Genomic DNA, 27,023 nt, shown 5'->3' with positions numbered 1-27,023 from the left:
TGAAGGAGTGGAATGATGGTTCAATTCTGATAGGTGTGGGCAAGGTGTTCCAGAGTTTGGAGGCCAGGACGGGGAAGCTCACCCCACCAGCTTTTTGGAGTTTGCATCTAGGCACGATGAGGCTGTGAGTTTGGGCTGCTCTGGTAGGTCGAGTGGAGGTGTGGCGTGAGAAGCGAGTGGACAGGTAAGGTGGGGCGTTGTTGTTCAGACATTTGTGAGTCAAAGCTAGGGTTTTCAAGGCAATTCTCTGTTTTACCGGGAGCCAGCGTAAGTCCAATCTGACGGAGGAGATCTGAGAGCGTCTCGGGATGTTTAAGGCTGCCCTCAAGGCATTATTTTGTACAGTTTGCAATTTATTAAGGTTAGACTGACTGGTCCCTAGGTAGAGAGCACTACAGTAGTCGATTCTGGCCATAACAAGAGTTCTGGCGAGTGTGATACAGTTGGTGGAGTTTAGGAAGGGTCTACAGGCAGTGATAAGTTTGCAGGTATAGGCCGAAGCTGACCTTACTGCGTTTATTTGTCTGTTCAGAGAAAGCGAGGTGTCAAGATAGACCCCTAGCGTCTTAGTATCTTTGGAGACTTTAATGTCATTGCCGTCAATAATGAAGGACTTGTAGGTTTGGTCTAGTTTGTTGAGCCGATGATTTGATCCTAAAAGTAAGAGCTCAGTCTTATCATCGTTAAGGCAAAGTTCGTGCTGTGCCATCCAGGCATGGATGACCGAGTAAACATCGTTAAGGGCTTTGGTGTCAGCTGTGTAGTCTCCTGTGATAGGGATGAGTATCTGGGTGTCGTCCGCGTAGTTAGTGTAGGAGACACCCAGATAGTCAAGCACATCGAAGAGGGGCTTGGTGAATACGTTATACAACGTAGGGGATACACACGAGCCTTGAGGAACGCCACAGTGAATGGGGGAGGGATCCGCTGATGCCAGCGGTGAGAAGACCCTCATGGATCTATTGCTCAGGAATGAGTGGATCCAGGCATTGGCAGAGTCGGAGAAGTGGGCTGCGGATTTGAGATGCTGGCAGAGTATTTGGTGTTTGACCAGATCAAAAGCCGCGGAGAGATCGAGGAGAAGGAGAAGAGCTAGCTTCCCATTGTCCTTCAGTGACTTCATCTGAGTTTTCAAGTCGATCAGAGCTGACTCCGTGCCATGTTTAGGGCGGAACCCTGATTGTCTTAAGCCCAGGAGATTGTTTAGTTCGAGGTAATCCTGAATCTTCAGGTAGGCTGCGCGGTCCAGGATCTTGAGCAGGAATGGGACCGTAGTGATAGGTCTGAAGTTAGTTGGGATATTAGGGTCAAGGGAGGGTTTTTTGAGGAGTGGGATAACCGATGCATCCTTTAGGTTGTCGGGGACAATACCCATCTTGAAAGACGCATTTATGAATGCTGTAATGAACAGGGCTAGCTCATGAGATGCTTCCTTGATAATAGGTGCTGGCCAGGGGTCGCCTTGGCAATTGGAAGGTTTTAAATTGTTTGATGTTTTCTACTTCGAGAGTAGTGAGTGGGGAGAAGGAGAAAGGTTTATGCGGATAGGTTAAATGTGTATTAAGGGTAGGTGTGGTCGGTGGTTGGTCAAGCTGTAGGGATTTCTGTTTGTCCCTGATTTTAGATTGCAGGGTAGCAATTTTACCCAGGAGTGCTGACTGAATATTGGTGCAGCAAGTGTTGTCTTTGGAGCAAGAGTCAGGGGGGGCTGCTTGTGTCTCGAGTTCCTTAAGGATATTAAAGAGTTCCTTAGTATTGGACTGGGCTGACATAATGCGATTATTATAAGAATCTTTTTTTGCCTGGAGTACAGCTTCTTTATAGTTAAGGGTGGCTATCAGAAGACTGCCCTTGTGGGCGTCGGAGTGGTGACTTCTCCAGCGTGACTCTGCTGACCGTGTAACACTCTAAGCTGGGGAGTAAACCATGAGTTAAGGTGTGCTCGTTGTTTGGGTTTCCTCAGTTTGAGCGGGGCGATAGAGTTGATGGCTGCAAGCAGTGACTGGTTATACATGTCGGCTAGGTTGGTGGGGTCTGAGCAAGTGTCAGGAGCGTTATTTAGTGTGGGAAGGATAAGGGGGGTATTTTTTCTGTCGTAATGTTCTTTTTATTTCTAGTGAGGGTGGCTGGGGCGACCAAAGGCCTGGGTGGTGGGGCTGCTTCAATGCTGAAAGTGATGACATGGTGGTCAGACCACAAGCAAGGGGCGTTGGAGATTACGCTAATATTGCAATTGGTGTCACTAAGGCAGTCAAGGGATCGCCCTTTAATGTGGGTGGGTTCCTGTATGTGGTGAGTGAAACCTAAATCTGTTAAGGTATTAGCTAGGTCGAGGGCCGCAGGATCATTAGGGTCTTGGTGTCCTAGATTGAGGTCACCAAGAATGATGGTTTGGGGATTGGATTTAGCATTGTTGAGTACTAACGTAGAGATATCATCCACAAAGGATGTGGGTGGACCTGGGGGTCTGTATATTAGGTGGATGGTAGCCGTTTGGTTAGCTGAGAGTCCAAGCTTGACGGAGAGTAACTCTGCAGTTTCCACCTTCGTGCTTGGGATGGTTCTAAGTCCTAATGAGTTTCTAGCGATGAAAGCAATTCCTCCACCTCTCGAGGTGCGATCACATCTGATGATGGAGTAATCAGTGGGGATGGCCAATGAGAGTGCCGGGCCGGAAGCCGCGTGCAGCCAGGTCTCGGTGATGGCGATGAAGTAGAGGTCCTGAGTTTTGATAAGATCAGCAATGTCCAGAGCGTGCGCAGCTAGGGATCTTGCGTTAATCAGGGCAGCTTTAATTAAACCAACGTTGCTTGATGAAGCTGTGATGGTTTGAGTGTGATGGGGCGTGGGTGAGGTGGCCGTTTGTGGAGGCGGGCTGTGCATATGAGTTTTGAGGTATGAACTCAGGTACATGGGGTGTCCCTTCTTACCCATAAGTCTAGATCCTAATCTTAGGTTTCTAAGAGTGCTAGGACATGGTTGGTTAGGTGAGGGTTTTTTGGCGAAATGGTCGAGCCATAGGGCCGGATCGTTGAGGTAGATGTTGTGTTATTGAGGTGCAGTACTTTGGTAGGTATCAGGAGATCTGTGAGAGGTGGCCATGGATGAGGTGTGCAAGGAGCTAGGTGCAGCTAAATCTGGAGGTGGTAGGTGTGATGACCTGGTAATTGACCACACTGAGAGTAGTACTTGTAATGAGGAGAGCAGTGACCTTAGGGAGGACCAGCGTGGTAGCATGTTACCGAGATTAGAGAGGAAGGGCCGCTGGGTCTGTGAGGCAGTTATAGGTAAGCGTTACAGGCACTATTTGGCTAGGCAGTGCGTGCTCTGTACGAGCAATGTAGGCTAATGAGTTTAAGACAGGTTAAGTCTACTTATTCAGAGTCAAGCAATGGGGGTGCATCAGATCACGGTACACAGGCAAAGCAAATACCAAAGCTTACATATACATTAGCATGTTAGGCAGGGAACAATGCAGAATGCAAGAGGCGTGATCTAATTGTAACGGTGCAACAATTCAGGCAGAGAAGACATTCTAATGTTGGCAGCAAGTATAGGCAGATCAGGTAAATGTCAAGTTGAAAGGCACGGCAGAGTAAGGCAGGTACTCTGGAATTAGCTTAGGTCATGTGGACATGTCTTACGCGGAGCGATGCAACATATGCAGGCATAGATCAAGGTGTGGCGCAGCAAAATTGGGAATACACAATGAGCGTATCAGGCAGGCAGAGTAGCATATATCATGGAGCTAACAAGTGGGTCCAAGTTGCGGTTCTGAGCAAGAGCTCAATTATTTCAAAAGCGAGCATGGGGTTGACAGCATAGTAGTTTCAAGGCAAGCACAGGTATAACTAGGGGTGTGGTAGCTGCCGATTTAGAATTGGAACATATCTCAAATGTAGTATGTTATATTATTCTGATGTAACTGAAATGGTGTTGGTGACAATCATCAAGAGCCCAACATGCAAGTATTTTGAATAGTGCTTCATGTGCGGAGAGATTATGAGGCTAGTTTGGATTGCATCACAAATCTATTTCAAGTCCCATAAGTCTCAAAAAAGGTTCATGTGTTTATTTACATCTAGTCAAAATAATGATAAAATAAAATTACATTAGAACTGCTAAGGTAGTACTTATCATTTTAAATGGCCAACAAAACATAAAGACAGTGTGAATATCCATAAAGATCCACATTGAAACTAAACGATAGTCTTAGAAACATGTGGTGTACATTATTTACATAGAAAAGGACATTACTATTGACGTGAGGGGATTCAATCCCTTCCATTGAAACAAAACAGGAAACAATTGCGTTGTAGTTCTTGAGATGCATTGATAGACTTCAATGAAAACAGTATTACGAAGGCAAATCAAAAAGGGTAAAACAGACAAAGCAACAAATTAGACGTTTGTAAGTTCGGGAGTGAACAGTTGCTGTCTAGTAGTGGATTTAAAGTATGTCAAAGTACTGAATACAGGAGGTGTTCAGAATCCACTGTGCAAAGCAGACAACAACTTCATTGCTTGCTGGGAGCATTGAAAACCTTATTATTCTAAAGGGTAAAATAAGAGATTAGAGGAAAAAAGTAAATTTTGCACATTAGTTTGGTAATGGCCAATCCTTGGTCTAATATCGGGGAAGTTCCCTTCCCGACGTAAACTGTCGGCAGGTGAGTAGTATAGCCTGCTACAGGGACGTTTCGGCTTTCAGATGTGGAGTCTTCTTCTGGGCCAATAGTATAGTGGCAGCCTGCATAATGTGAACAAAAAGCAGATCAAAGTCTACTTAGTTTGGATATAGCTTGTGAGACAATGAAGCAAGATCTGTTGGGTCACAATTGTAGAAAATAACGATGACAAACAGCAGGATCTGTGTTTTGATAAAAGTGAGGAAGACCCTCTGACCTTTTGCTTGTGGCTCCGGGCTGAAAGGCGTGCTGCAATCACGTGGGTCTAAACACCCCCGTTGCAGTCTAGTGGTAGTTCTTAGTAGGCAGTGCGGTCCAAGAAGAGTCTTGGTGTAGGTGGGTCGCGGTGTCAGCTAAAAACAAAGACAATAGGGTTTGTCTGTTAGAGTTTTAGCGAGCCAAATTGGAGGCAAATCTATTGTAGATAGTAAAATTCTTACCTACTATTGATCTGATTACTGAGAGAGTTAGCTGATATGTGAAGCCGTAGTAGTCTTGATGAATCTACATGGCTCGTAACAGTTTTAAGGAGCGGTGATTTCGCATGCACTGTGGGTGTTCCTATGGAGGAAGGAAACGGAAAAAGCAAATCAGCTCAGATGGCGAGCTGTGTTGGTTGAGTCTAATATGAGTGGACAAAGTGTGGTCTGTGAGAGCGCCTATGTGGGGCACCTCATGAAGGGGACCTACCTGCAGCTGCAGGAACATTAAGTGGGAGGCACTCAATCTGCGTGTAGACGACCGTGCCCGTGCGGAGCTAGAAGCTGTACAGGTCCCGTTTACAGAGCGGTGTAGCGATTGTATTGCGCATGTGTGCGGGATCAGTATTCATCGCTGTACACGGAGGTACTAAGGCATTGCGCATGCGTAATCGATCAGTGCGGGCTCCGTGTGGCATCCGCTGTATGTGCCTGCAGAGAGGCTGGCACTCGAACTTATGAGTGCGCATGCGTCAAAGGGAAGGGTGTTGCCGTGGTCATGGCAGCCCCCTGGACTCAGGCAGTATGTGCTGGGTGGGCAAAGCCTTCTGAATAAGAGGTAAACTTAGCATGATGGATCATTATAAACCTACTCTCATATAGTGTGCCTGTGTTTGGAGGTAAAGTAGCTTTACCTCAGAATATCCAGTCTATATTGTCATGCAAAGACTCGTAGTTTCACTTGGTTGCACCCACGTAAAACCAGTGGTACATGTTATATAGTATGTACACCCTAAAACCTAAATCGTTATGCATGAAGAATCATGCCACCAAGTGGTGTAACAAGACAGCTATTGCACACATCAATCAGGATAAAAGTGCATTACCACACCCTCCACCATGCAAAACGTACCTACCCTGTGTCCATTTCTTGCCACCGAGGGAGATCTTACCATGGGAGCAATGGGCAGAGTCTTTCCAAGTCTACCTGAGGGCAAAAGGAGGAGCCAAATTTAGTGATGACCTAAAGGAGACCTTGCTACTGAATTGTTTAGGGGTGAGGGGGAGGGGGCTTAAGGATTTTTCACACCTTAACGGACAGCATCTTTCAGGAGGCTCTGGTGAACCTGCTGCTACAACCTCCTCTAAGAAATACGAAGAGGCCATTGCAAAGCTAGAGAACCTTTGGAAATGGGATTAACGTTGTCCTGGAAAGATACTACTTTTTCACCAGGAAAGGCGTTCAATTAGTCCATTTTCCATCGGATGGTACAGTGAAGTGTGTCTGTGTCTTATTGCTCAATTCCCCCAAGAACCTCTGCATTTCCTCTGAAACAATTTGCACACCATTGTCTGTGAAAATGTAATCAGGGTCACCCTCTCTACTGAATACTAAGAACATGATTACTTTTTTTGTGGTGACAGGTGACCGTGTCCTGCACTACACCCCAGCAATTTAGTTTTGGGTGGTGTACTTAAACAGATTCAAGAGGGCAGATATGTGACAAAAGCATTTGCGTCCACAGTTCTCAACAAATCAGAGAAGAACTATTCAACCATCAGAAAGGAAGCTTTGGTGTATATTGGGCACATTTCAGGACAGTAATATGGTGCCTACCAGTAATGGTCAAGATGGACTATAAGCCTTCGGTCCACATCATATGCTCCACCAAGTTAGTCTCTGTGTCGCCCACGATCAGTGGGTGGAAGGTTGACATCATGCAATATGACATCAAGGTTGTGTACACCCCCGGCACAGAGAGTGTGGTGGCAGACTGATTTTCAAGAATGCCTTTGGGAGATATAGAGCGACACGAAAGCAATGAGAAGGGAGCAGAAGTGCTTGGATAATGCTTCATAGCGAGCATATAACCAGCAACATCAAATTAGGAGTGGGTGGAAGCTTCAAGAGAAGATTCAGAGATGGAGTGGCTAGGGTTCTATGTGATTGTTTTAAAAATCTTTTTCAGAGAATGATATTTTAACGAAACATTTATAATGAAAAAATATTGCATTTTTATTTGGGGGGGGGTCCTATCTAGTTTCCCTATGCTTTTTACCCCACCCAACCCCATCCGTACCCATTTTAACCCCTTACCCCAACCCCATATAGATTTGTTTTTTTTAATTTGATATTTATTCGTTATAATTGTTTTGTTATAAAATCATTCTCTGAAATGTTTTCGTTTAAATCAATGGATACCAGTGGCTACGGCAGATGATCCTGGATGGATGGATGGATGGATGGATGGATGGATGGATGGTAGAGAAAGACAAATTGCGAGGATACGTGCAAGTGTGTTATGAGATAGAGGAGAGTTCTGGGTGCTTAACAAAGGGTGAATGCTTAATACCACCAATGTGCTTACGGAACAAAGTTCCCCATTTGGGGAGAAATCTCACTAAACGGTGGTTGACGGAAAGATATTGGTGGTCAAGAATGATGAGCTAGGCTGAGGAACTGAAAAAAGAATGTCAGGCCTGCGCCATCAGCGAAATATCAAACCTGCTACCAACCTCTTTACAACTGCTACAACCATCATCTAGAACCATCAGCTCCAGAGATGGCAGCATAACTGCTGTGCTTCTGTGCCTGAACTCTTTTCCTTGGTAATATATACTTTATAAGTTTCTGAGGATGTCAACTCCTGCTACTCCGGAGGCTAAAAGACAAAAAGGAGGCGGAAAAGATGATGGTGATGGCGTGAACAGAGATGACAAGCTCTTTGAAATGCTGAGTAAGATGACACTGGATATTGGAGAGATAAAGGCTGCTCTTTTGAAATCGGAGGAGAAATTTACTACAGTTGTCAAGAGTGGATTCTGTTGAAGAACATCAATGTAGTAGATGAAAATACCTTAAAACTGATGGACCAAATCAGAGACCTGAAGATTGTTAATGAGAAGATTTCCATGAAATTATCTGAACAGGAACATTTTTCACGGAGGAATAATCTTCGTTTTGCTGGTTTTCCAGAAAATGTGGAGAGAGGCAATGCCATCGACTTTTTAAATAAGAACTTGCCAAAACTGCTGAATCTGGATGCAGCTGTCTCTTTGGAAATAGAGAGAGCTCATCGATCTCTTGGACCTAAGCCAGCCCTGGGGGGAGAAGCCGAGACATATTATTGTGAAATTCCTGAGGTTCCCTGTGAAAGAGTTGGTGCTGAGGAAGGCTCGAGAGTTGAGAGATCTTGCCTGGGGGGGCAATAAAATAATGTTTGTGGACCTAAGTAAAGATGTGATGGACAAAAGGAAAACATTTATTGCGGCTAAACTGAAGGCCTGGGAAAGAAATCTAAAGTATTACATGATTTATCCGGCAATTTTGAAAATAGTGGTGGAAGGTCATTTGCATTCTTTCACGGAGAGCAAGTTGGCAGAGGCTTTTATGAGAGATTTGGATCCAATGGAAGGGACATCATCAGCTCTGGAGACTAATGGTAGGATGAAGAGAGAAAAAAGGAAGACCCTTATTTGCATTAAGTTGTGATTCTGTGAAATTACTTATGACAGTTCATTTTTATTTCCGTGTTGTTTTGTTGTTATTTTACATTTGCAAGTGTTTTTGCATTGGAGAAGATGGGTGCCTTTTTTTTTTTATCAGAACGGGATTGGAACGTTTGCCTCCTTGAAAATACACCGTGATTGCCTTGACCTTCCGTGTTATGAGTTGTAAAGTAATGCACCTTGTTCTCTGGCTACATTACGTACAGGGTGATGAAGATGATCCTGCCTTCATGTTTACTTCCTCCTTTACGCCACACCCCTTTGCCATGCCTTTAACTGAAACGGTGAGCCTGCGGTGGGTCATGCTGGGTTCCTCCCGTGCGCTTGCGCCATTGTCTGCGGGTGCGTGTATAAAATGGTTCATTATCTGCGGAGATGATGATTCACACTCTTTGATGCCTTTGAAATGTCCACCGCTTCATCTGAACATGCGATGAATGCACTTCATGACAGCTCTGCCGGCGCTTCTACAGATGGCTATGCTTTAGGTAAGCTTGCTGTTTCGGTGAGGCGGCCTCCAGTTTCGTTGTACTTTTCATTCTTGGCTTGTGGCTGGCTCTGTGGATTGCTCTGGCTCCGTTGTTTGTGATCGGAGCTCCGAATCTGACATTCCCGACACGATTAGTTTCCACATGTGTGACATTTTGGGCTCCTCATCTACTTTTCCATGATGTTGTGAATATACGTTTCACAAACTATCTGGATGGTGGTTTGTGCTCCGGCGGTCGTTTGGTTTGATTCGCCTCGGCACATATTCCCATTATGGATCCGGATCAGTCGTCACTAGCATCGATGGTTAAACAATTTTTTTTTTTTTTCTCTTTCTGTCCTGGTCCGCTCTGTTAGATGTCGGTGTGTGCTAAGCATTCTTGCCGGCTCACTGACATCGGGGCGGACGTAACTGCAGTGATTTCCTGAACTGTAACTGTACGTCATTTCCAAATTACTGTGGATCCAGAGTTAATGCAATGCGAGTTCATCGAAATGGAAATTGAACAGCATTACTGCCGTGGATGTTGACCTTAACGGCTAGCGGCAACGAGGTTTGGGTTCCCTCTATTGGATGGGATTATGTGCTGCAGAAGTGACATACTTGGCCCTTTGTAGATGCTGTACCCCCGCTTGCTTCCGTATTGTTCTGACCACTTTACGGGAGCCGTGATGAAGGATGTGGTGATGATTGGCGGACTAAATACCTTTAGACTTTATGCTTGTCTACTGCCTCCTCCTAACTGACTTCTGATGATTGTACTGCCATATGCTGTGATACTGCTGCCTGGAGGCTTCGGCTCATTGGATTGTGGGTGGGGGTTGATGGATGGATGTGGGTCTGGGTCTAGTGATGCTGTTTTAAAGTCGTACCCCATGGTTTTTTTCTGACTATTGCTTGACATATAATTTTAAAGGGAATCGTAATGGCTACACATCTCTGTTGATAATTAGGATGCTGATGAGTATAATGCTGGAGGGTATATTATGTCGCATACTGTGGTTGCAGTAATGGGTTCACCACTTGCACTTGAATACATACTTTTCAATGGGTTTACATCTGTATGCTGCAGAAGTTGGAGAATGGCTCTGGGTTAGGGTTTGGCTTGAGTGAGTCTCCCTTAAATGTATATATAGAGTGGGGTATTTAAATGCGAGGCCTACTTTGAATGTTGAAATTTGGAGTATTTTAAGTTAGTTTATGCTGATTCTTACTGTGATTGACTATTAGTAGTTAATTATGCTTTCTTGTACTGTTTTTTTAGGTGATATGATCTACTGTGAGGAGGGTTCTGTCAGACGTAGGCACGTACCATCAGCTCCTGCTTTTCTTTATACATAGGCTGTGATGTACTGTCCTTTGGTAATGCATGATGACATGTTTTGGGCTACCTTTGCATGTTTCCACTCTTACGGTGGTCCTCAGGGATCTATGTTAGTATGCTCTGGTACTTCTCAGTATAAATAGGTATGTTTTACATCGCATTTGCATAGTTAAACTTCGTTGTGATACGTAGATGGGGGAGTGGGTGAGGGTTTGCTGAGATGGGGTGAAATGCTGTGGGGTGTGGTGTTGGGGGGGGGGTTTCTTTTTTCCTCTAGTTGATAAGTTAGTTAGGGGTTGTTATTCTATATACTTGTGGTTTGTTGTAGGTATTTGTCAGTGACTGTTTCTGGAGTGGTTATGCTCGTTGCTTGGTGGGTGGTGAATGGTCCTTCTCCATTTTGGCTGGTAAAGGAGTGGAATTGTTGTAACGATTAAATGCTTCCAGATGGTACATTTTGTGGAGGTAAAGGTTGGGATTAGTGTAAACATTGAAATGCATGTATAATACAATGGATGCTGACACGTGGGATTAGAAATGATATGGGAGTTCACATGATCTTGCTTATTATAGGAATTATATTGATTGTTACACTTATATTGTTTGGGCATGGGGTTTTGTTTCTGGTGGGTATAGTTCAGAATGTTGTTTTTGATGTATATAATTATGCTTATTTTGAGTCTGGTGTTTACTGGACGGAAAATGTTATGCAAGACTTTTGCTTTTTGTTTGTTTGTCTGTTTGTGTGTCTTTCGTCGTTGTGTTTACTTTTTCCTCACTTGTCTTTTTTCATTTTTTGGGCCCTGATTTTTGATTTCGAGAGATACTGCATAATTGTGCTGTAAGGGGATTTTGCATTATGGTTGCTTTGACATTTGTTTCATGGAATGTTGAGGGGATTGGTAATGCTGTTAAAAGGTGCAAGGTTTTGGCAAGATTGTGGAGAAGTAGAGCTGATGTGATTTTTCGTCAAGAAACTCATTTGGATGAGCAGAATGAGCAATATTTGTCCAATTCCAGATACTTAAGGGTAATCTCGAATTGTTACGATTCTAGATCTAGAGGAGTGTGTATATTGTTTAAGAGAGGCCTTCCTATTAAGGTTGAGAAGATGGTTATGGATGAGGAAGGTAGAATCATATTACTTGATGTACTTCACAATGGCAAGGAATTGACAATTGGCACTGTGTATGCACAGTGCTTGCCGGCTGTATCTTTTCTCAGTCAACTGGGCCTCCTGCTGGATGGTATGGAGGGTGAATCGTTGGTGTTAGGGGGTGACTTTAACAGTGTGATGAATAGTAAGAAGGACCGGAAGTCGGAATGTAGGTATTATAATGAAAGGATTAGTGAGGAATTAAGGGTATGCTGATGAGATGGAATTCTCCTTTTATTCACTAGTTCATGCCTCATACTCGAGAATTGATTATTTCTTTGTTAGTGACACCTTGTGTAGTCAGACGGTTGCCGCGAATATACTGGAGAGGGGTATTTCTGATCATGCTTTGATAGATCTACAGCTGCTTTTGGGCACTGTGGGTGATAAAACAAGAAGGTGGAGAATGCAAGCTGCCACACTTAACAATATTTTAGTTACAGAGGGCTTGGATACATTTATTGGGTGCTACTTTGAAGAAAACAAGAATTCGGTTGGTATTAAGTCTGTTTGGGACTGTTTCAAGGCGGTATTGCGGGGAGAATTGAGAAGTAGGGTTACCCATGCGAAAAAGAATAATCAGGAAGTCGTTAGAAAGTTAGAGGCGCAGGTCAATGATTTGCAGAAGGTTTGTGCTGTTGATGATTCGGGTCTAAACAAACAGAAATTGCAAAATACAGAGGCCGAATTGACAGCACATATTAAAAATTTGGCAAGTAAAGGGTTGTTTTATTCGAAGCAATGATTTTGGGAATCCGGGGATCGGAATGGTAAGGTACTGGCATTTAAGCTTAGGAGACTGGTGTCTGACACATGTGTTCCTTCTATTCGAACTGACGAGGGCACTATTTTACATAAGAGTAGTGGCATCTGTGAATATTTCAAGAATTATTATGAAACACTGCATAGGGAGGACTGTGATCCTACTGTTGATTGTTTAGAAACATTTTTTGGGAAGATTTCCCTCTTCAAACTAACTGTGGAGAGGCAGACTTTACTGGACTCTGCAATTGATGTTGAGGAGGTTACTGCTGCCATATCGCAATTGAAAGATGGGAAATCGACGGGGCATCAGGGGAGATGTGTGAATCAATGAAGGAGGCATTGATTGTTGTTATTCCAAAACCTAATAGAGATCATACCAGGTGTGGGAACTACAGGCCTATCTCAATGTTGAATGTAGATCTAAAAATGTTCACGAAAATTTGGGCCAATAGGTTAAGATTGTATGTGGGAGTTCTAATTGATGGGTCTCAGGTGGGTTTCATTCCAAGGCGATATGGCTATGATAATATCAGAACTGTGTTGAATGTGGCTGGTGATCGTTTTGGAAAGGACTCGAATGATCTTATCGTTTTTTTGATGCTGAGAACGCATTTGATGGGGTGAATTGGAAATTTCTGAAATTTACTTTGTTGAAAATGGGATTTCACCCAAATTCTATGAAGATGGTGGAGTGTATTCATAAGGATGTTAAGGCCTGTGTATTAGTTAATGGGATAATCTCACAATCGTTTCCATTACTGAGGGGCACGCAACAAGGCTGTCCATTATCACTTTTTTTGTTTGATTTGGCGCTGGAACCTCTTGCTATTTATATTAGACAATGTGAACGTGTAAAAGGAATTATGGTTGGGAAAGTTGAAGTTAAAGTTTTATCATATGCAGATGACATGCTCCTTATGCTGTCGAATCCTGAAGTTTGTGGGGATGTAATAAAATCTGTTTCTAGAAGTGGGTGCACTGTCAGGTCATAGGGTGAATTGGGAGAAAACTGAGGTCTTTCCGTTGTCCAACCAAAGTGATAGTACTGTTTTACATTCATGCAATTGTAAATGGTCACCGGGGGGTGTCAAATATTTAGGTATACATATTATTAGGGATTTAAAGAAATTGCTGCATTTTAATTTGGACTTAGTAGCCACAAATATGTCATTACTGATTAAGAGGTGGGAGAAGTTGCCTTTGAAATTATGGGCAAAGATTAATGCGATCAAAATGGTCCTCTTACCGAAGCTCTTATACGTTCTACAATCTGTCCCGTTGGTTTTGTATAAAAAGCAGTTAGTCAAGATTGAAAATCTCTTTTCTTCTTTTTTGTGGGGCCCTGGGAAGCGGCCTCGTATTCCGAAGTACATGCTGCTGCAAAAGGTTGAGGATGGGGGATTTGTGTTCCCTGATTTGATGAAATATTACAAAGCCTTTTTATTGAAAAAAAGCTCATATTATTTTGGTGAACAGAATGCAAATGACCCAATTTGGCTGCGCATGGAAAGGGACATTTGTGCGCCTTTTGATTTAGGAAGTCTATACAGTATGGATAAATTACCGAATAAGAGATTGAGGATTATTCCAATAGTGGCAACTAGACAGGTGGTGGGGGCGTGGTTTCGAGAGAATGGACAGAGTTATGGTTTCAGCCCTGATGCTTCGATATGGCTTAGTGAAGCGTTACAGATAGATAATACATGTATGCATTGGATGAGTTGGATAAATAGAGGTGTTCTGAGACTGGCAGATGTGATGGATGGAGACTGGTTATTGAGTTTCGGGGAGTTACGGGATAGATATGGTTTGAGACGGAGTGAAAGGGATAGATATTTGGCTTTAGTTTCTATGGTTAATGGGAGGATGGATATGGCTGATGGTTCTATTGGGAAAAAAACTGAGCTTTGTAGGTTGTTAGAGGTGTCAGGGATACTGTGTGAGTACTTATATGCAATTCATGCCTATTTATGAGAAACTCAGATTTGCGTGGTCTAGATTGAGAGGTATTTGGTCGGATGATGTTCAAGATGACATTTCTGATGAGGATTGGAAGAAGGTTCTGAAGGTTGCTTTGAATTTGGGTCTGGATATGGGTTTGCGCTTAATTAGACAGAAGTTTGTTGGGCAGTTGTATTGGACGCCAGTTAGGATGTTTAAATTGGGATTGAGACCTAATGATTTGTGGTGGAGTTGTGATGTTGATAGGGGTACTTTATTGCATTTATTGTGGGATTGCCCGAGAGTACGGACGTTTTGGAAGGAGGTCATTGATAGGATTGATTTGATCTTTGGTATTGTTTTGCGTATATCAGCGAGAAATGTGATTTTGCTTTCCCATAAGGATAGGTGTGGTAGGGCTAGGAGACATTCTTGCTGGATTGATAGGGCCATAATGTTAGCGATACTCAGAATCTGGAAAACGAGAAAAAAGCCCAATGTAGATGATTGGTTGGCACAGTTGCATATTTTGGCACAATTTGATAAGGTTTCCTTTCGTAATAAGGATAAGGAAGAGGATTATACGAAACTGTGGGGTCCATTTATGACTCTTTATGATTAAAGCGAAGAGTGGATTGTCTTGATGGCAGTAGTATTCATAGTAAGGTTGGTGGTGTGTTTTCTTTTTTTTCTTCTTTTTTTTCTCTTCCTCTCTCCCTTCCTTCCATTTGTGGTGTCCTTTGTATTGTCTTTTGTGTTTGTGTTGTCTTTTGTATTTTCATGATAATTTGTTGAATTTGTTTCACTAAGATTGGTCATTTCTTGGTGATCATATTTCGGATGCTTATATTATTTTGTATATTTGTTCGTTCTGCATATTGTGAAACATTGTTACTTTTGCTGATGTTATTTGTGTGTGGAAAATTAATAAAATGTTTTTTGTAACAACTGCTACAAAAACCCAGCTATGTATGGAGAAAACTTGCTGTGGACATCACAGAGCCTTTTGAAACATTGGAGAGCTACACAATCCACATTATTGTCCTCATGGATTATACGTCTAACTGGGTGGAATGGGGTGTAGCGCAGGACATGTTCACCACCAAAAAAGTTCTTAGAGACAGTATTCAATAGAGAGGGTGACCCGATGAAATTGCGACAGACAATGGTGTGCAATTTGTTTCAGAGGAAATGCAAAGGTTCATGGGGGATCTAGTAATACGACACAAACACACTTCCCTATATCATCCTTTGGAAAATGGACTAGTTGAACGCATGAATGGTTTCATCAATGTTACTAGTCCATTTGTGCTGGCAAATTCTTTGCCATAGAAGGATGTGTTGAAAGAAACTTTAATTGCGTACAGCGTGACGACCCCTCACTCTGCCACAAATGGAGAAAATCTTCTAATGAGAGTCAGGGCAGGTTGCAGTTGGTTGAATCCTTCCTGGTCTATAGAGAAACGTGGGAAAAATGTGGACATTGAGGCAGTGTTGAGAAAGGTGAAGGCTAACCGAAACAAATACAAGGAGTATTATGACAGGACCAAAGCAACATCGAATGCTACTTTTAGTAGTGCAGATTTGGTCATGGTCAAAGATCCCTACAAAGTGCAAAAAGGATGATCTAATTATAGAGAATGGTAAAAGGTGGGGAGTGTGGGGAAGAAAAGTGTGACTTTGGGGGGGGCAAATTATAATTTGATGACATTGTACGCACACCTGATGATATGGGTGGAGGAGAGTGTGGAGAAAAACATTTTCTGTATCTGGTGAACAACATGAACAGGGAAGTGATGTCCAGGAGATCCAGGAAAGTGATGATGTGTTATGAAGATGACTTCATATATCATTGACTATTTACCAGAGGCAGTTGTGGTTTTACCTCTGTGTTTGGCTCTGTTCTTTTCTTCCCTTTCCTTCCTAGTCCTCTTTTTATCCTCTTTGTCCCTTTTTTCATTTTCCCAAATTGTCTGTTTTATTTGTTTTTTGTTTTATATAAGTGAAGATGTTATATTGTTGTGTTGCTAAGGGTTGGCATGTTATGTTCTGGAATCTCACGGAGTGTTCCAGACAGGACGGTTGGAAGGAGCGGAGGAAAGCAGTAGCGGCTGACTGAAGGTTGGCTTGCTTAGGTCCCAAATATAGGACCAACCTTCCCTCTGCCTTACCTGCATGTGCCTCTCGTTTGTCTTTCACCACAACACGCTCACTAAAGTGAATGTTTGTCTCACAATTGTTACTTATCAGTGCATTAGAACATTTGGTATTTCTTGAAGTGAATGAGTAAATCTTATATTTTATTGTGAATTCTGTTTTTTTAATAGGATTGCGGAAACTGGAAGCCTTTTTTGGTCTTCTAATTACGATTATGGCAGTCACATTTGGATACGAGGTAATGCTATTACTGCTTCCTATGATATTGCTGTTGGAGGTCTGACCATTAAAAATATGATGCAGGTTTCCATTATGGAGCCCAAAGGCAATTATGACCTAATTTCAGACTTGGGTGTAAGCTGTATTTGTGTACATAATAAACTATTAAAGAAGTATTTAAGAAGGTACTTTCAAGCACATCTAAAATGTCAATTTTCTCTGAAGCATCTTGATTCTTGCTCTCCTCAAATTATTAACTAATCCCGTAATGAAATTTTGATTCTCTGAATAACTGGAGGTGAAGGGTGGAATATTACAGGGAATGAAGACAAAACTTTAATGGGAGTTCCTTATTAACAGAAATAAGTAATGTGTGCTAATTCCTTTCTAGAACTTGACTCCCCCTTGACTCTAATTAGTTTGGCTTATAATGGACCTTTGTACCTTCCTTAAACTTAGGATTGACCAGTTGACCTTGATTGTGTAAAGTATTAAGGCTACAAAAATCATTTTTAAGGAAATAATGAACTGTAATAAGAGTTATTATTGTCTCTTAGGCACATTTTCACTCGGAGTTCATTTTAATGTTCCATTTCAAAGTTTTCTGAAACCTACCAAAAGTATATCTAGAACCAGACAGACAAAAACAGGAACCAACAAAGCTATTTTTACTTGTGTTGTGACTATGACCTGTTTCACTTTTCAAAGTATATGTGATATTTCTGCCAAGAAGCTAGAACACCTTTTTTTTAACTACTCTCTGGAATTTGCACACCTGAACATGTCTTGCTGTTATCTGGGAATTGCATGCCTCCTCTTCACTAACCCTTAGGTCTGTGCAGTCTGGTTATATTCAGAGCAATAGTAGTAGCCCTTTTGAGGTTTTTAAGTCGCTGGTAGATGCTCGGATATCCACAGTAAAATGTCTTCCCTTAATGTAAGACCAGAAAGCTCTTCAAGGGAAATGTGCATGTACAGCAATTAACTACCCCTCCTAGGGAATGAATGGCAAACTATTTGTCAGCCTTTAGATTCAATACAGCAAGAGTGTGCAAAACAGTGCTTCCAACTGTCAGTTATGCTGAGTAAGAGAGCCTCACTTTCAGTCCCATTTAACAACTGAGGCTCCCTGCAAAGTCTATCTGGGAATTGCAGTCCTTTATTAAGATTCAGTGGCAATCCTAAAGCTCAATTTCGTATTATGCCTGCAACCTTGCAGACATGTTTTAGATCTACTTATGTTTCAATAAATACTATAGAACTATGCATGTAATATTGGCATACATTTCATGTCTTCTCCATTCTTGATTTTCTTTTTTTTAATCTAGTTTATGGCACAATGAGAGTCCACCAAGAATGTGACTGGTGGTTTTTGCAAATGAACACCACAGTTGTTTTAACTGTTTCTTTCAGTAACCTACATTTTTTCCTTATTTTATCTTGTATATTTCAAGCCATATATGTGAGCTTGCTTTTTGTGAGTGAATCTAGTTAGTTAAGCAAGTGGAGAGGTGTAGCAAGAGAGAGTACTTGTGATGAGTCTTTTTGACAGTCCTAATCAATTTTGAAGACTCAACGTCATCAGTCATCGGAAAAGATGGAGTCTCACTACTCTCGACTCGAGTGGTGCAATCAGATGGAAGCAAGTTGCAGCGTGGAATAAAGAAACTCCTGGAGGCGCGGTCCGAGGAAGTTCTGAAGCCAGAAGAAGGCTGTAAGAATGCCGTAAGCGCAGGAAGCTACTGAGGGCAAAAGGAAGTCTGAGGTATCGCATGAACCAGAGAGCCGACGAGATGCCTATCGGACAAGGGAGCAAGCCGCTGGGAGAAAAGAAGACTGTGAAGGATGCCGAAGCTGCTGAGTGAAGCCAGTGAGCCCATAGAGGGGAGTTGGGATGCATGGGCACTTTGTGGCTTGTATTGCATACAATTAAAACAGATTTGTAGCAACTTGATGAGCGCAAACAGGGGAGATGGGACGCAGAGACATTTGTTGAGCGAAACCAAGGCAGATGAGAATGGGTCAAGGACCCAATGTATAAAAGAAGCAAATACCAAATCTTGGAACTGTTTGAACATTGAGAAAGAAGGTTTGTTCATTGCAAGAAAGCCCTGGCAGGAGAGTATACCAGGCAGAAGGATTACAAGTCTAGGAACCGCGCCCAATAGTGTTGGGCACGGTTCAAATCCAAATCCAAATCATTGGAAGCTTAATAGGAGAGCGTACCAGACTGATAGAGGAAGGACTGGGACTCACTCTGATCTCTATGAAAAGAACAGCCCATGAGATGATTACTCCTGCAGATAACTAGATGACTAGCACATACTCCAGTGAAGCCCTGCTCCTCTGTCTGATCTCAAGAAGACCCTTGTCAGTGCTTTTCCACTTGCTCCCTATGCCATGTCTGGCCACAAATGGCCATGATCTATAGACCGGAAGCTATGAGGAGAGCCACAAGCACTCTTAAATGAGGGTGGTTTTTGGTCTTTTGCTCCACAGGGAGCAAAGCTGGACCAGGCTGCCTGGAAGTTCTTAAAGCCTCCTAGGAGCTTTATGGGTATGGTAATGCTAACATGGGAGGTTGGATTGCTCTTGGCCTGAGGTTGGGTGTTTCTGGGAGTTAATCTGCATAATCAAGCCTTCACTCTCCTCTGCCTGGGCCGCTGTTACCTTTTATTGCTAATGAGAGCTGCAGGGTAACAGTCTGCATTTGCTGGTCTATATTGACCAGTGAGGCCCTTTACCTGAACTGAGTGAAGTGAATGTGTATTATTTAATTATTTCCATTTGTGTTGAGTGCTACTTGTCATCTACCCAATGCTTCAGAGCCTCTGTTGGTGTTGCACATAGTGACATAACATTGCAAGTACGAAATAACATATTATGACAACATGCTTGTATAACGAATGCCCCCTTTTTGTCCAAACAATTGAAGGGGTTGTGGGTGGAATAAGTAAATATACACATAGGTAAAACAAAAGATTTACAAAACTCCCTTACAAATGGAAAAAAATGGCCTTCGGTAGCAATCAAAATTTGAAAGGAAGAGTGAAAATAAAGGGGGTGGGCTAATTCCACCAATAAGGCAGATTAAAGGCATACTTAAAAAAAAAATAGAGGTAAGAAATTAGGGTTCTCGCACTTTTTATTTCTCGTTTTAATGTTTGCAGGTCGGTGGCAGTGCATTAAAACCTGTCAAAGCACAAATGAATTTCCTCCACAGCAGGTTCCCAGGCGTGGGTACACCACCAGCAGCAGTGTAAATGAGGAATGGATTGGTACGTAGGAAGGCAAATCCTTGACAAAACCTAGACAGGATTACATTAAAACCTTTGGAAGCTCACATTCATTTGCACCAACGCTAACCCCTAGAAATGGCATATTTCGATCCACACACAGAAGTGGATGTTAGTTAATTCAGCCAAAATATTGGCACATTTAAGTCCAAAGCTGATTGGCGCACTTATTTTGCTTGTCAGTTTTCTTAAAAAAGATAAAACTTCCTTCCAGGAGTTCTCTAAACATGTAAAGCATTTTCTCGAGGCATTGGGATTTTGCCCACTTTTGTGTATCTTTGAAGAAATGTCGCTCTGTGGTAAGCAATGTGTTGTGATGTGCTTGTCTCTGCATGTGAAAGCTGGTGATGTCATGTTGGAGTGTTGCCTTGTGAATGTCGGAATGTTTACCCAAGGATTCCACACCCAGCCAGTTAGAGCTCCCCAGCCTGGGTGATGGGAGCCAGTGTTATGTCCTGTCCACTTATGTATATAACTTCATGTAACTGTGACTTAAGTACTTGTAATAAACATATAAGTAATTCCAAGAAGCCTGGAAGTCACTTTACAACATTGGCGACGAGGATGGGATTAAAAAGAAGAACATGCGAGTAAGAAACTGAAGAAAGTGGAAGAAGCCTGCTGCTGGGGGTGCAGGAAGAAGATGGAAAAGAAGGACAACACTGCCCCAAAACACAAGTAAGACCCATCACCCAGGGCACCAAAAGGGAGGAAGGAAGCCCTATATAGGAAGGATAAGCTGCCCATAAAATGGAGGGAGAGCTGGGTCCTGGGGCTGAAGAGAGGAGCAGGGCCTTGAAGGGAAGCTCAAGAAGGGAGCTAGGCCTTTAAGATTGAGAAATCTGTGTGAAGAAGTGAAGCCTGTTAAAGTAAAACCAGAAGTGTTGTCTGTTAAGTGAAGATAAAAGGAAGCTTAAAATGACACCTGGTCCCTTAAACTGAAGAAGGAATCCCACCCCATTAGTTTAAGAAACCTGTAGATTAAACAAAGCTTGTAGTGAAGATGACTCCCATGAGAGAGGGATGAGCTAAGGAGCTGCGGGCAAGAGAAGACAGCTGATGCCATGACCAGCAGCAACTCTTTGTGGTAGGAAGGTGTTCCTGGTGTATGGCGTGCTGGGTGAAGCTGTCGCCTGTCAGAGGTTGCATTGCAAGTGTGAAGTACTGAGGGGTGAAGAAGAAAGCTCTGCAGTGATGTTTCCATTCACCAGTCAAAGTATCATTCCCCAGTCAAGCAGCGCAGGGATGTGATGCTGTTTACCCTCATATGAAACCAAAAGTAAGCTTTGGGGAAAGTATGAAGCCCAGTAAGCTTCCTCCCATGTAGGAGTGTAAGTCTGCTTTGAGTTCATAAGTGGGACTTGGAGAAGGATGTGAGACTGCGGACAGTGAGCTGAGGGGTTCCCCAATGAGCCACTAGCATGTTAGGGAAGATTTTGAAGTGACAGTCTGGAGTGAGCAGCGAGTACTGGCTCTGCATGTCCCAAGCGCAATGTGAACTAAAGGTTAGACCCAGGCAGCGCTAGTCTGGTAGCGTATGCTCAGGGAAAGGGATGCAGGGAAAACTGCCTGCGTGCCACTTTGTTTTCAAGGATCAAAAGCGGATCGTGTTTTGGAAGCAGTGAACCGTTTTAAAATATTGAAGTCGAAGGATGACATATGCTGGGTCGAGGTACGTGGTATGAGTGATGTTTGGCTTATGAAGATCAGCATTGCCCCGAGGCAGAAGTGTGACTGGTGACATCACAGCTGGTTTAAGGGAGTCGGCGATGCCATAGAACGCCAGATTCAAGCATTATGTTCATATTAGAATGCACTTACCATGCCAGATTCCAGCCGGTAGCCGAAGCCATTAACCGAGGCAGGATGAAGAATAAAATAAACAATGTTATGAGGAAAGAACCCTGCAACTTGCATTGCCGTGCACAGGAAGAGGAGAGCTGAAGGCATTGGGCCGTAAGATGAGTGAATAAGCCTAAGTGCGTTGTGGGGTGAGAGGAGAGACCCCCTTACGAATCATCTTCACAGTGTGCCTACGGTTTTATTGGTATTATCCGGCTGAGAGATGTAGAGCACTGCTGAGCACGTCGGTGAGTCGGAAAATCAGACAGGAATAAGAGCGCAGTAGGAAATCCGAATTCCACTATAGGATTTGCCAAGGATGTCATTATTGTTGTCATGAATGTCGTTCCTGGTGAAGGAATGCGGCAAATTTGGGTTATGGTGCATCAAGGTGCTGCGACTGCAGAGGAGGCACAAGGACCGCATTTGAAGTAATGGCTGCAGTGTATCATTTTATATTTAAGTGATTATGATGGTCACAAATCTGGTCTTTCAGAAGATAACGTTGGACATTCAGGAGCAGCAACGTGTATCCTTTAACTGTTTTTGCATTAAGTTTGTGTTACCAACCTAGTTTTGTAACAGATTAAGGACTGACAAGCATGGGAGGTGCACGAGAAGTTTGTGTGTAGATATATGCGTGCAGGAATTGAGGTTCAGATCTAAAATGTATTGGATTTAACACATTTGAGGAATTTTAGGTTCAAAAGGACTCATTAGGACATTCTGAACATGCACAATATGCGTATGCATTAAGTTTGTGGTACCAACAGAGTTTTGTAACAGGTTAAGGATTGACAAGCATGGGAGGTGCATGAGAAGTTTTTGTGTGGATATATGCGTGCAGGAAGTGAGGTTAAAAGTTAAATTTATTAGATTTAACACATGTGAGGAATTTCAGGTTCAAAAGGACTCATTTGGACATTCTGAACATGCACAATATGCCTAGATGTGTGCAAGTCAGTAGCAGGGTGTGAGAGAGGTTAGAGTAACCATTGAGGGATTGCAGGGTAGGCTGCAGCCAACATAGACATGTAGGAATAAATGCGCATATTTCTTGGTTATGCCATAAGGGCTGTGTACGCAAATGTCACTATGAAGTTGAGTTGTTAGGCAGTGTAGACACAAGTGTATGGGTGGGTGAGTGCCACAGAGGTGCAAGAACATAGTGTATCAGAGTGATTGTGGGTGAGTGCCACAAAGATGCAGGGTGGTACATAAACTGGCCATGGATTTTAGGAAATGTAATTATATAGTTTGCTATTGCTTTAATGGTGAGAAAAGAAGTATATGTATTGTGCAACACGAATTATTAGGATTTTAATTTTTGCAAAATGGTAATGCAAAATGTTGTTTTATGTGACTCATGTATGAAATGGGTGCACATGGATAAAACATGTGTTTTGCTAAGAGTCAAAGAGGTTGAGTGTTGGGTAGCACCCAGAATATGTATTGTATGTGGGTGAAAGTGCCACACGGGTTTGGAGGTAGCGACTCCAGTGTATATGTAAGTATGAGTGTGGTTAAGTGAAACCACAGCTGTATGGGTGGTAGCGCCGCCATTACACTAGAGAAATGTGGTGAGTGTGCCACAGCGGTCTGGACGGTAGTACATCCAGTTGTGCAGGGTAAAGGTGGAGAGCCTGCGTGACCATTTGGGTATGTTAGAGGTGTGTGTGGTTAGGAATACCACAGGAGTTGCGTAATACCACAGGTGTTCTTGGGAGGTAGCGCCTCCAAGCATACTCTACTTCCCTTTCAAGCATAGCAGTGAGAATGTATGTGAGTTGGGAGGTAGCATTTCCAAGCATAACAGTGAGGATTTATGTGAGTTTTCATCACTCCATAATAAGATGCATTCATGTTCCCTCATTGTTCCAGTGTGGCTTTATGTGTGTAGATTAGGAGATTAATGCGGAGTACCATTCTCCATTAAAAGGCAGGTTTTTGAGAGATGCGAGGTTTGGAATGTTATGAAATAGTGTAATGGGTGAAGTTAGGTGAGAGCGAGAGTGAGTCAGAGAAGATGTGAAATGGGGCAGCACCCATAGTGTGTGTAGCCTGTGGATGTGTTACAATTAAGTGAGGAGGTAGCGCCTCCGTGACTATAGTGGAGGTAGCACTTCCGCGAGTACAGTGGAGGTAGCGCCTCCCACATGAGGAGCATGAAAGTATTTTTGGAGCTAACGCCTCTGCCAGAGTAATTGGAGGTAGCGCCTCTGCCAGAGTAATAGGAGGTAGCGCCTTCGCCAGGGTAGTTGGAGGTAGCGCCTCCGCCAGTGTGATTGGAGGTAGTGCCTCCACCAGAGTATTTGGAGGTAGTGCCTCCGCCAGTGTAATTGGAGGTGGTGCCTTTGACAGTGTATTTGGAGGTAGCGCCTCCGCCAGTGTAATAGGAGGTAGCGCCTCCACCAGAGTAGTTGGAGGTAGCACCTCCGCCAGTGTGATTGGAGGTAGCGTCTCCGCCAGAGTATTTGGAGGGAGTGCCTCCGCCAGTATCATTGGAGGTGGCGCCTCCGCCTGAGTATTTGGAGGTAGCGCCTCCACCAGTGTGATTAGAGGTAGCGCCTCTGCCAGTGTATTTGGAGGTAGTGCCTCCGCCAGTGTGATTAGAGGTAGCGCATCTGCCAGTGTATTTTATTTGGAGGTAGTGCCTCCGCCAGTGTATTTGAGGGTAGGGCCCCGCCAGAGTATGTGTAGGTAGCGCTTCTGCTTGTGTCATTTGGTAGTGCCCTGCCAGAGTATTTGGAGGTAGCGCCTCTGCCTGAGTAATTGGAGGTAGTGCCTCCACCAGAGTATGTGTAGGTAGCGCTTCTGCTTGTGTCATTTGGTAGCGCCCCGCCAGGGCCCCAGTGTAGTTGGAGGTAGCACCTCCACCTGAGTAATTGGGGGTAGGGCCCTGCCAGAGTATGTGTAGGTAGCGCTTCTGCTTGTGTCATTTGGTAGCGCCCTGCCAGTGTATTTGGAGGTAGCGCCTCTGGCTGAGTAATTGGAGGTAGCGCCTCCGCCAGTGTGATTGGCGGTAGTGCCTCCGCAAGAGTATTTTGAGGTAGCGTGTAGCGAATCTGCTAGAGTATTTGGAGGTAGCATATCCACCAGTGTGATTGGAGATATCACCCCAGATGCTTGAAGGTGTAGGTGGGTGTGTAGGGTTAGTGGCCTACAGAAGTAGGGAGAGTGTCCCTAAGAATTGATATTCCCCTTGCTGGTGATGGATGTGGAAAGGAGGGGAATATGCTGTGGTGTGCTTGTCTGTGTGTGTTGACGTTTGAGAAGAAGGGAGATATGTTGTGTCTATTTGATGTATCTGTGTGTTTGCATTGTGAATCAGTAAAGGAAGGAGATGTGTTATATCGTGCCTGAGTGTGTTTGTAATGTTTATCAGTAAAGGAAGGAGATGTGTTGTGATGTGCTTGTCTCTGCATGTGAAAGCTGGTGATGTCATGTTGGAGTGTTGCCTTGTGAATGTCGGAATGTTTACCCAAGGATTCCACACCCAGCCAGTTAGAGCTCCCCAGCCTGGGTGATGGGAGCCAGTGTTATGTCCTGTCCACTTATGTATATAACTTCATGTAACTGTGACTTAAGTACTTGTAATAAACATATAAGTAATTCCAAGAAGCCTGGAAGTCACTTTACAACACAATGTTACATAGGGATCACTGCATCAAAGTAGCAATAACATTAAATTAGGGCCTAATTCTATAGTATCCATTTTAGGGATTGACCTAAAGGTTTGAAGAGGAGCTAGAATTAACTCCAGGACATCAGACATCATCCAACGAGCAAGAACTATCTATCAGTAACCAGGAGTTTTTGTCCTTTGACCCATTCTGGTTTAAATGTATTCTAGATATGTGCTAATACTGCTTCAATCAGAATATAAAAACGGACATGGTTAGTGCCCATAGGTATGTTGGTAAAGCACCAGTTGGACATGAGAAAAAAAGTAGTTCTTATTGGCTGTTGGTGAACAGCGAACAGGCTCTTCTGAGCTACAATCAGGCGCTAACAAGTCCCTGACAGCTTTCTTCATTCTTCAGTTTGACACCATACAATGAGTGTTGCATGTGTCATGTCCACCCAACAAACCCTTGCTAATAGTAATGTTTTGTTAAGATCTTCCTCAACACGGGTAGCTTGATGCATGCTCTTCTCCTTAATTTTCTTTACTAACGTTTGTTACTCGGATTTCCTTGGACATGTCCTGTAACAATATTTCTTTTTTTATTTGTGGATTGCATTCTTAATTGATGGGATACACTTTGAATGAAATATTTATAGGGAGAATGCTCATGAACCGATTAATATATGTGCTGGTGTCTGTTTACTTTGACAGTATGTAACTGTGAAACCAGACCAGGGTCAACTGCTGAAGGGTATGTTCTTCCCATACTGTAAGGACTGTGGAACCCCTCAGCTCGAGCAGGCCGTGGGCATTATAGGAGCAGTCATCATGCCTCACAACATGTACTTGCATTCTGCACTAGTTAAGGTGAGTGGTCTTCCTTAAAGTAACACGCTGTTTGGTTCGAAACCTGTGTACTTTGCTTGCTGTTTGAATATGGGCTCCCGATGTTGGACTGTGAGCCTTGCTAAGTCCAATCAACTAGATTTGACTTGGAATTTCACTCAGTGGAACAAGGAGAAGGGAGGCTGCCGTTTCCTTTTCGTGTTCGCAATGAGCCATAGCTTGCATTTCTCAACTCCCAATGTGATTCCTTCTATGCTGCTACTTTTTAGCTCACTCCACATCCCCCTTTGAACTGTTTTTGTACCCTCATGTTTGATTTTAAACACCTATTTACTACTTTTTGTAGCCTGTATTCAGAATGGACTGTCTTCCACATGTCCAATTAAATGTAATTATCTTTGCCTTGCCCTTCCTTGTGAAAGCATTTAACTCTCAAATGTCATAACTGAACTTCTTACCACTTCTGGCTTATGTTACTGGGACCCTGATTATCTTTGCATAAATAGCATGTCAGTTTGTTTTCATATCTGTTCTGACCTTTGAAGTCCGTGTTGGGCAAGTGTATAGGAAGGATGTATGAACATTCATAGCTGTTTTCGATGACATTCTATGGTTGTGAGCTTTTCAGCTCTCATCTCGGTAATTTCTTAACATCTGTTTCAGAGAGAATATCTCTAGCACTAAATATGTTAAATTATGTAATTTCTGTTTTTAGTGTTTAACTAGTTATATTGCAAAGCGT

At 43.1% G+C, this 27,023-nt stretch overlaps 1 protein-coding gene across 5 annotated transcripts in view; it reads left to right on the top strand.

The window, feature by feature from the left end:
- The window catches only part of SLC11A2 (solute carrier family 11 member 2), a 679,758-nt gene that overhangs the window by 339,746 nt on the left and 312,989 nt on the right, over positions 1 to 27,023 (top strand). For all 5 annotated transcript variants that reach the window (XR_011304995.1, XM_069653368.1, XM_069653369.1 and 2 more), the window contains exons 8-9: positions 16,621 to 16,688; positions 26,147 to 26,302. Coding sequence is in view for 4 of the 5 variants with exons in the window: in XM_069653368.1 (XP_069509469.1) it covers positions 16,621 to 16,688; positions 26,147 to 26,302 (224 nt within the window). In the remaining variant the exon portion in view is untranslated. The remainder of the gene's footprint in view (positions 1 to 16,620; positions 16,689 to 26,146; positions 26,303 to 27,023) is intronic.

The sequence above is a fragment of the Ambystoma mexicanum genome, chromosome 3q (genome assembly GCF_040938575.1).
Source record: "Ambystoma mexicanum isolate Mex_15411 chromosome 3q, UKY_AmexF1_1, whole genome shotgun sequence".
NCBI lineage: Eukaryota > Metazoa > Chordata > Amphibia > Caudata > Ambystomatidae > Ambystoma > Ambystoma mexicanum.
Note: the sequence above shows the minus strand (reverse complement) of the source record. Positions and strands in the feature narration are given on the sequence as shown.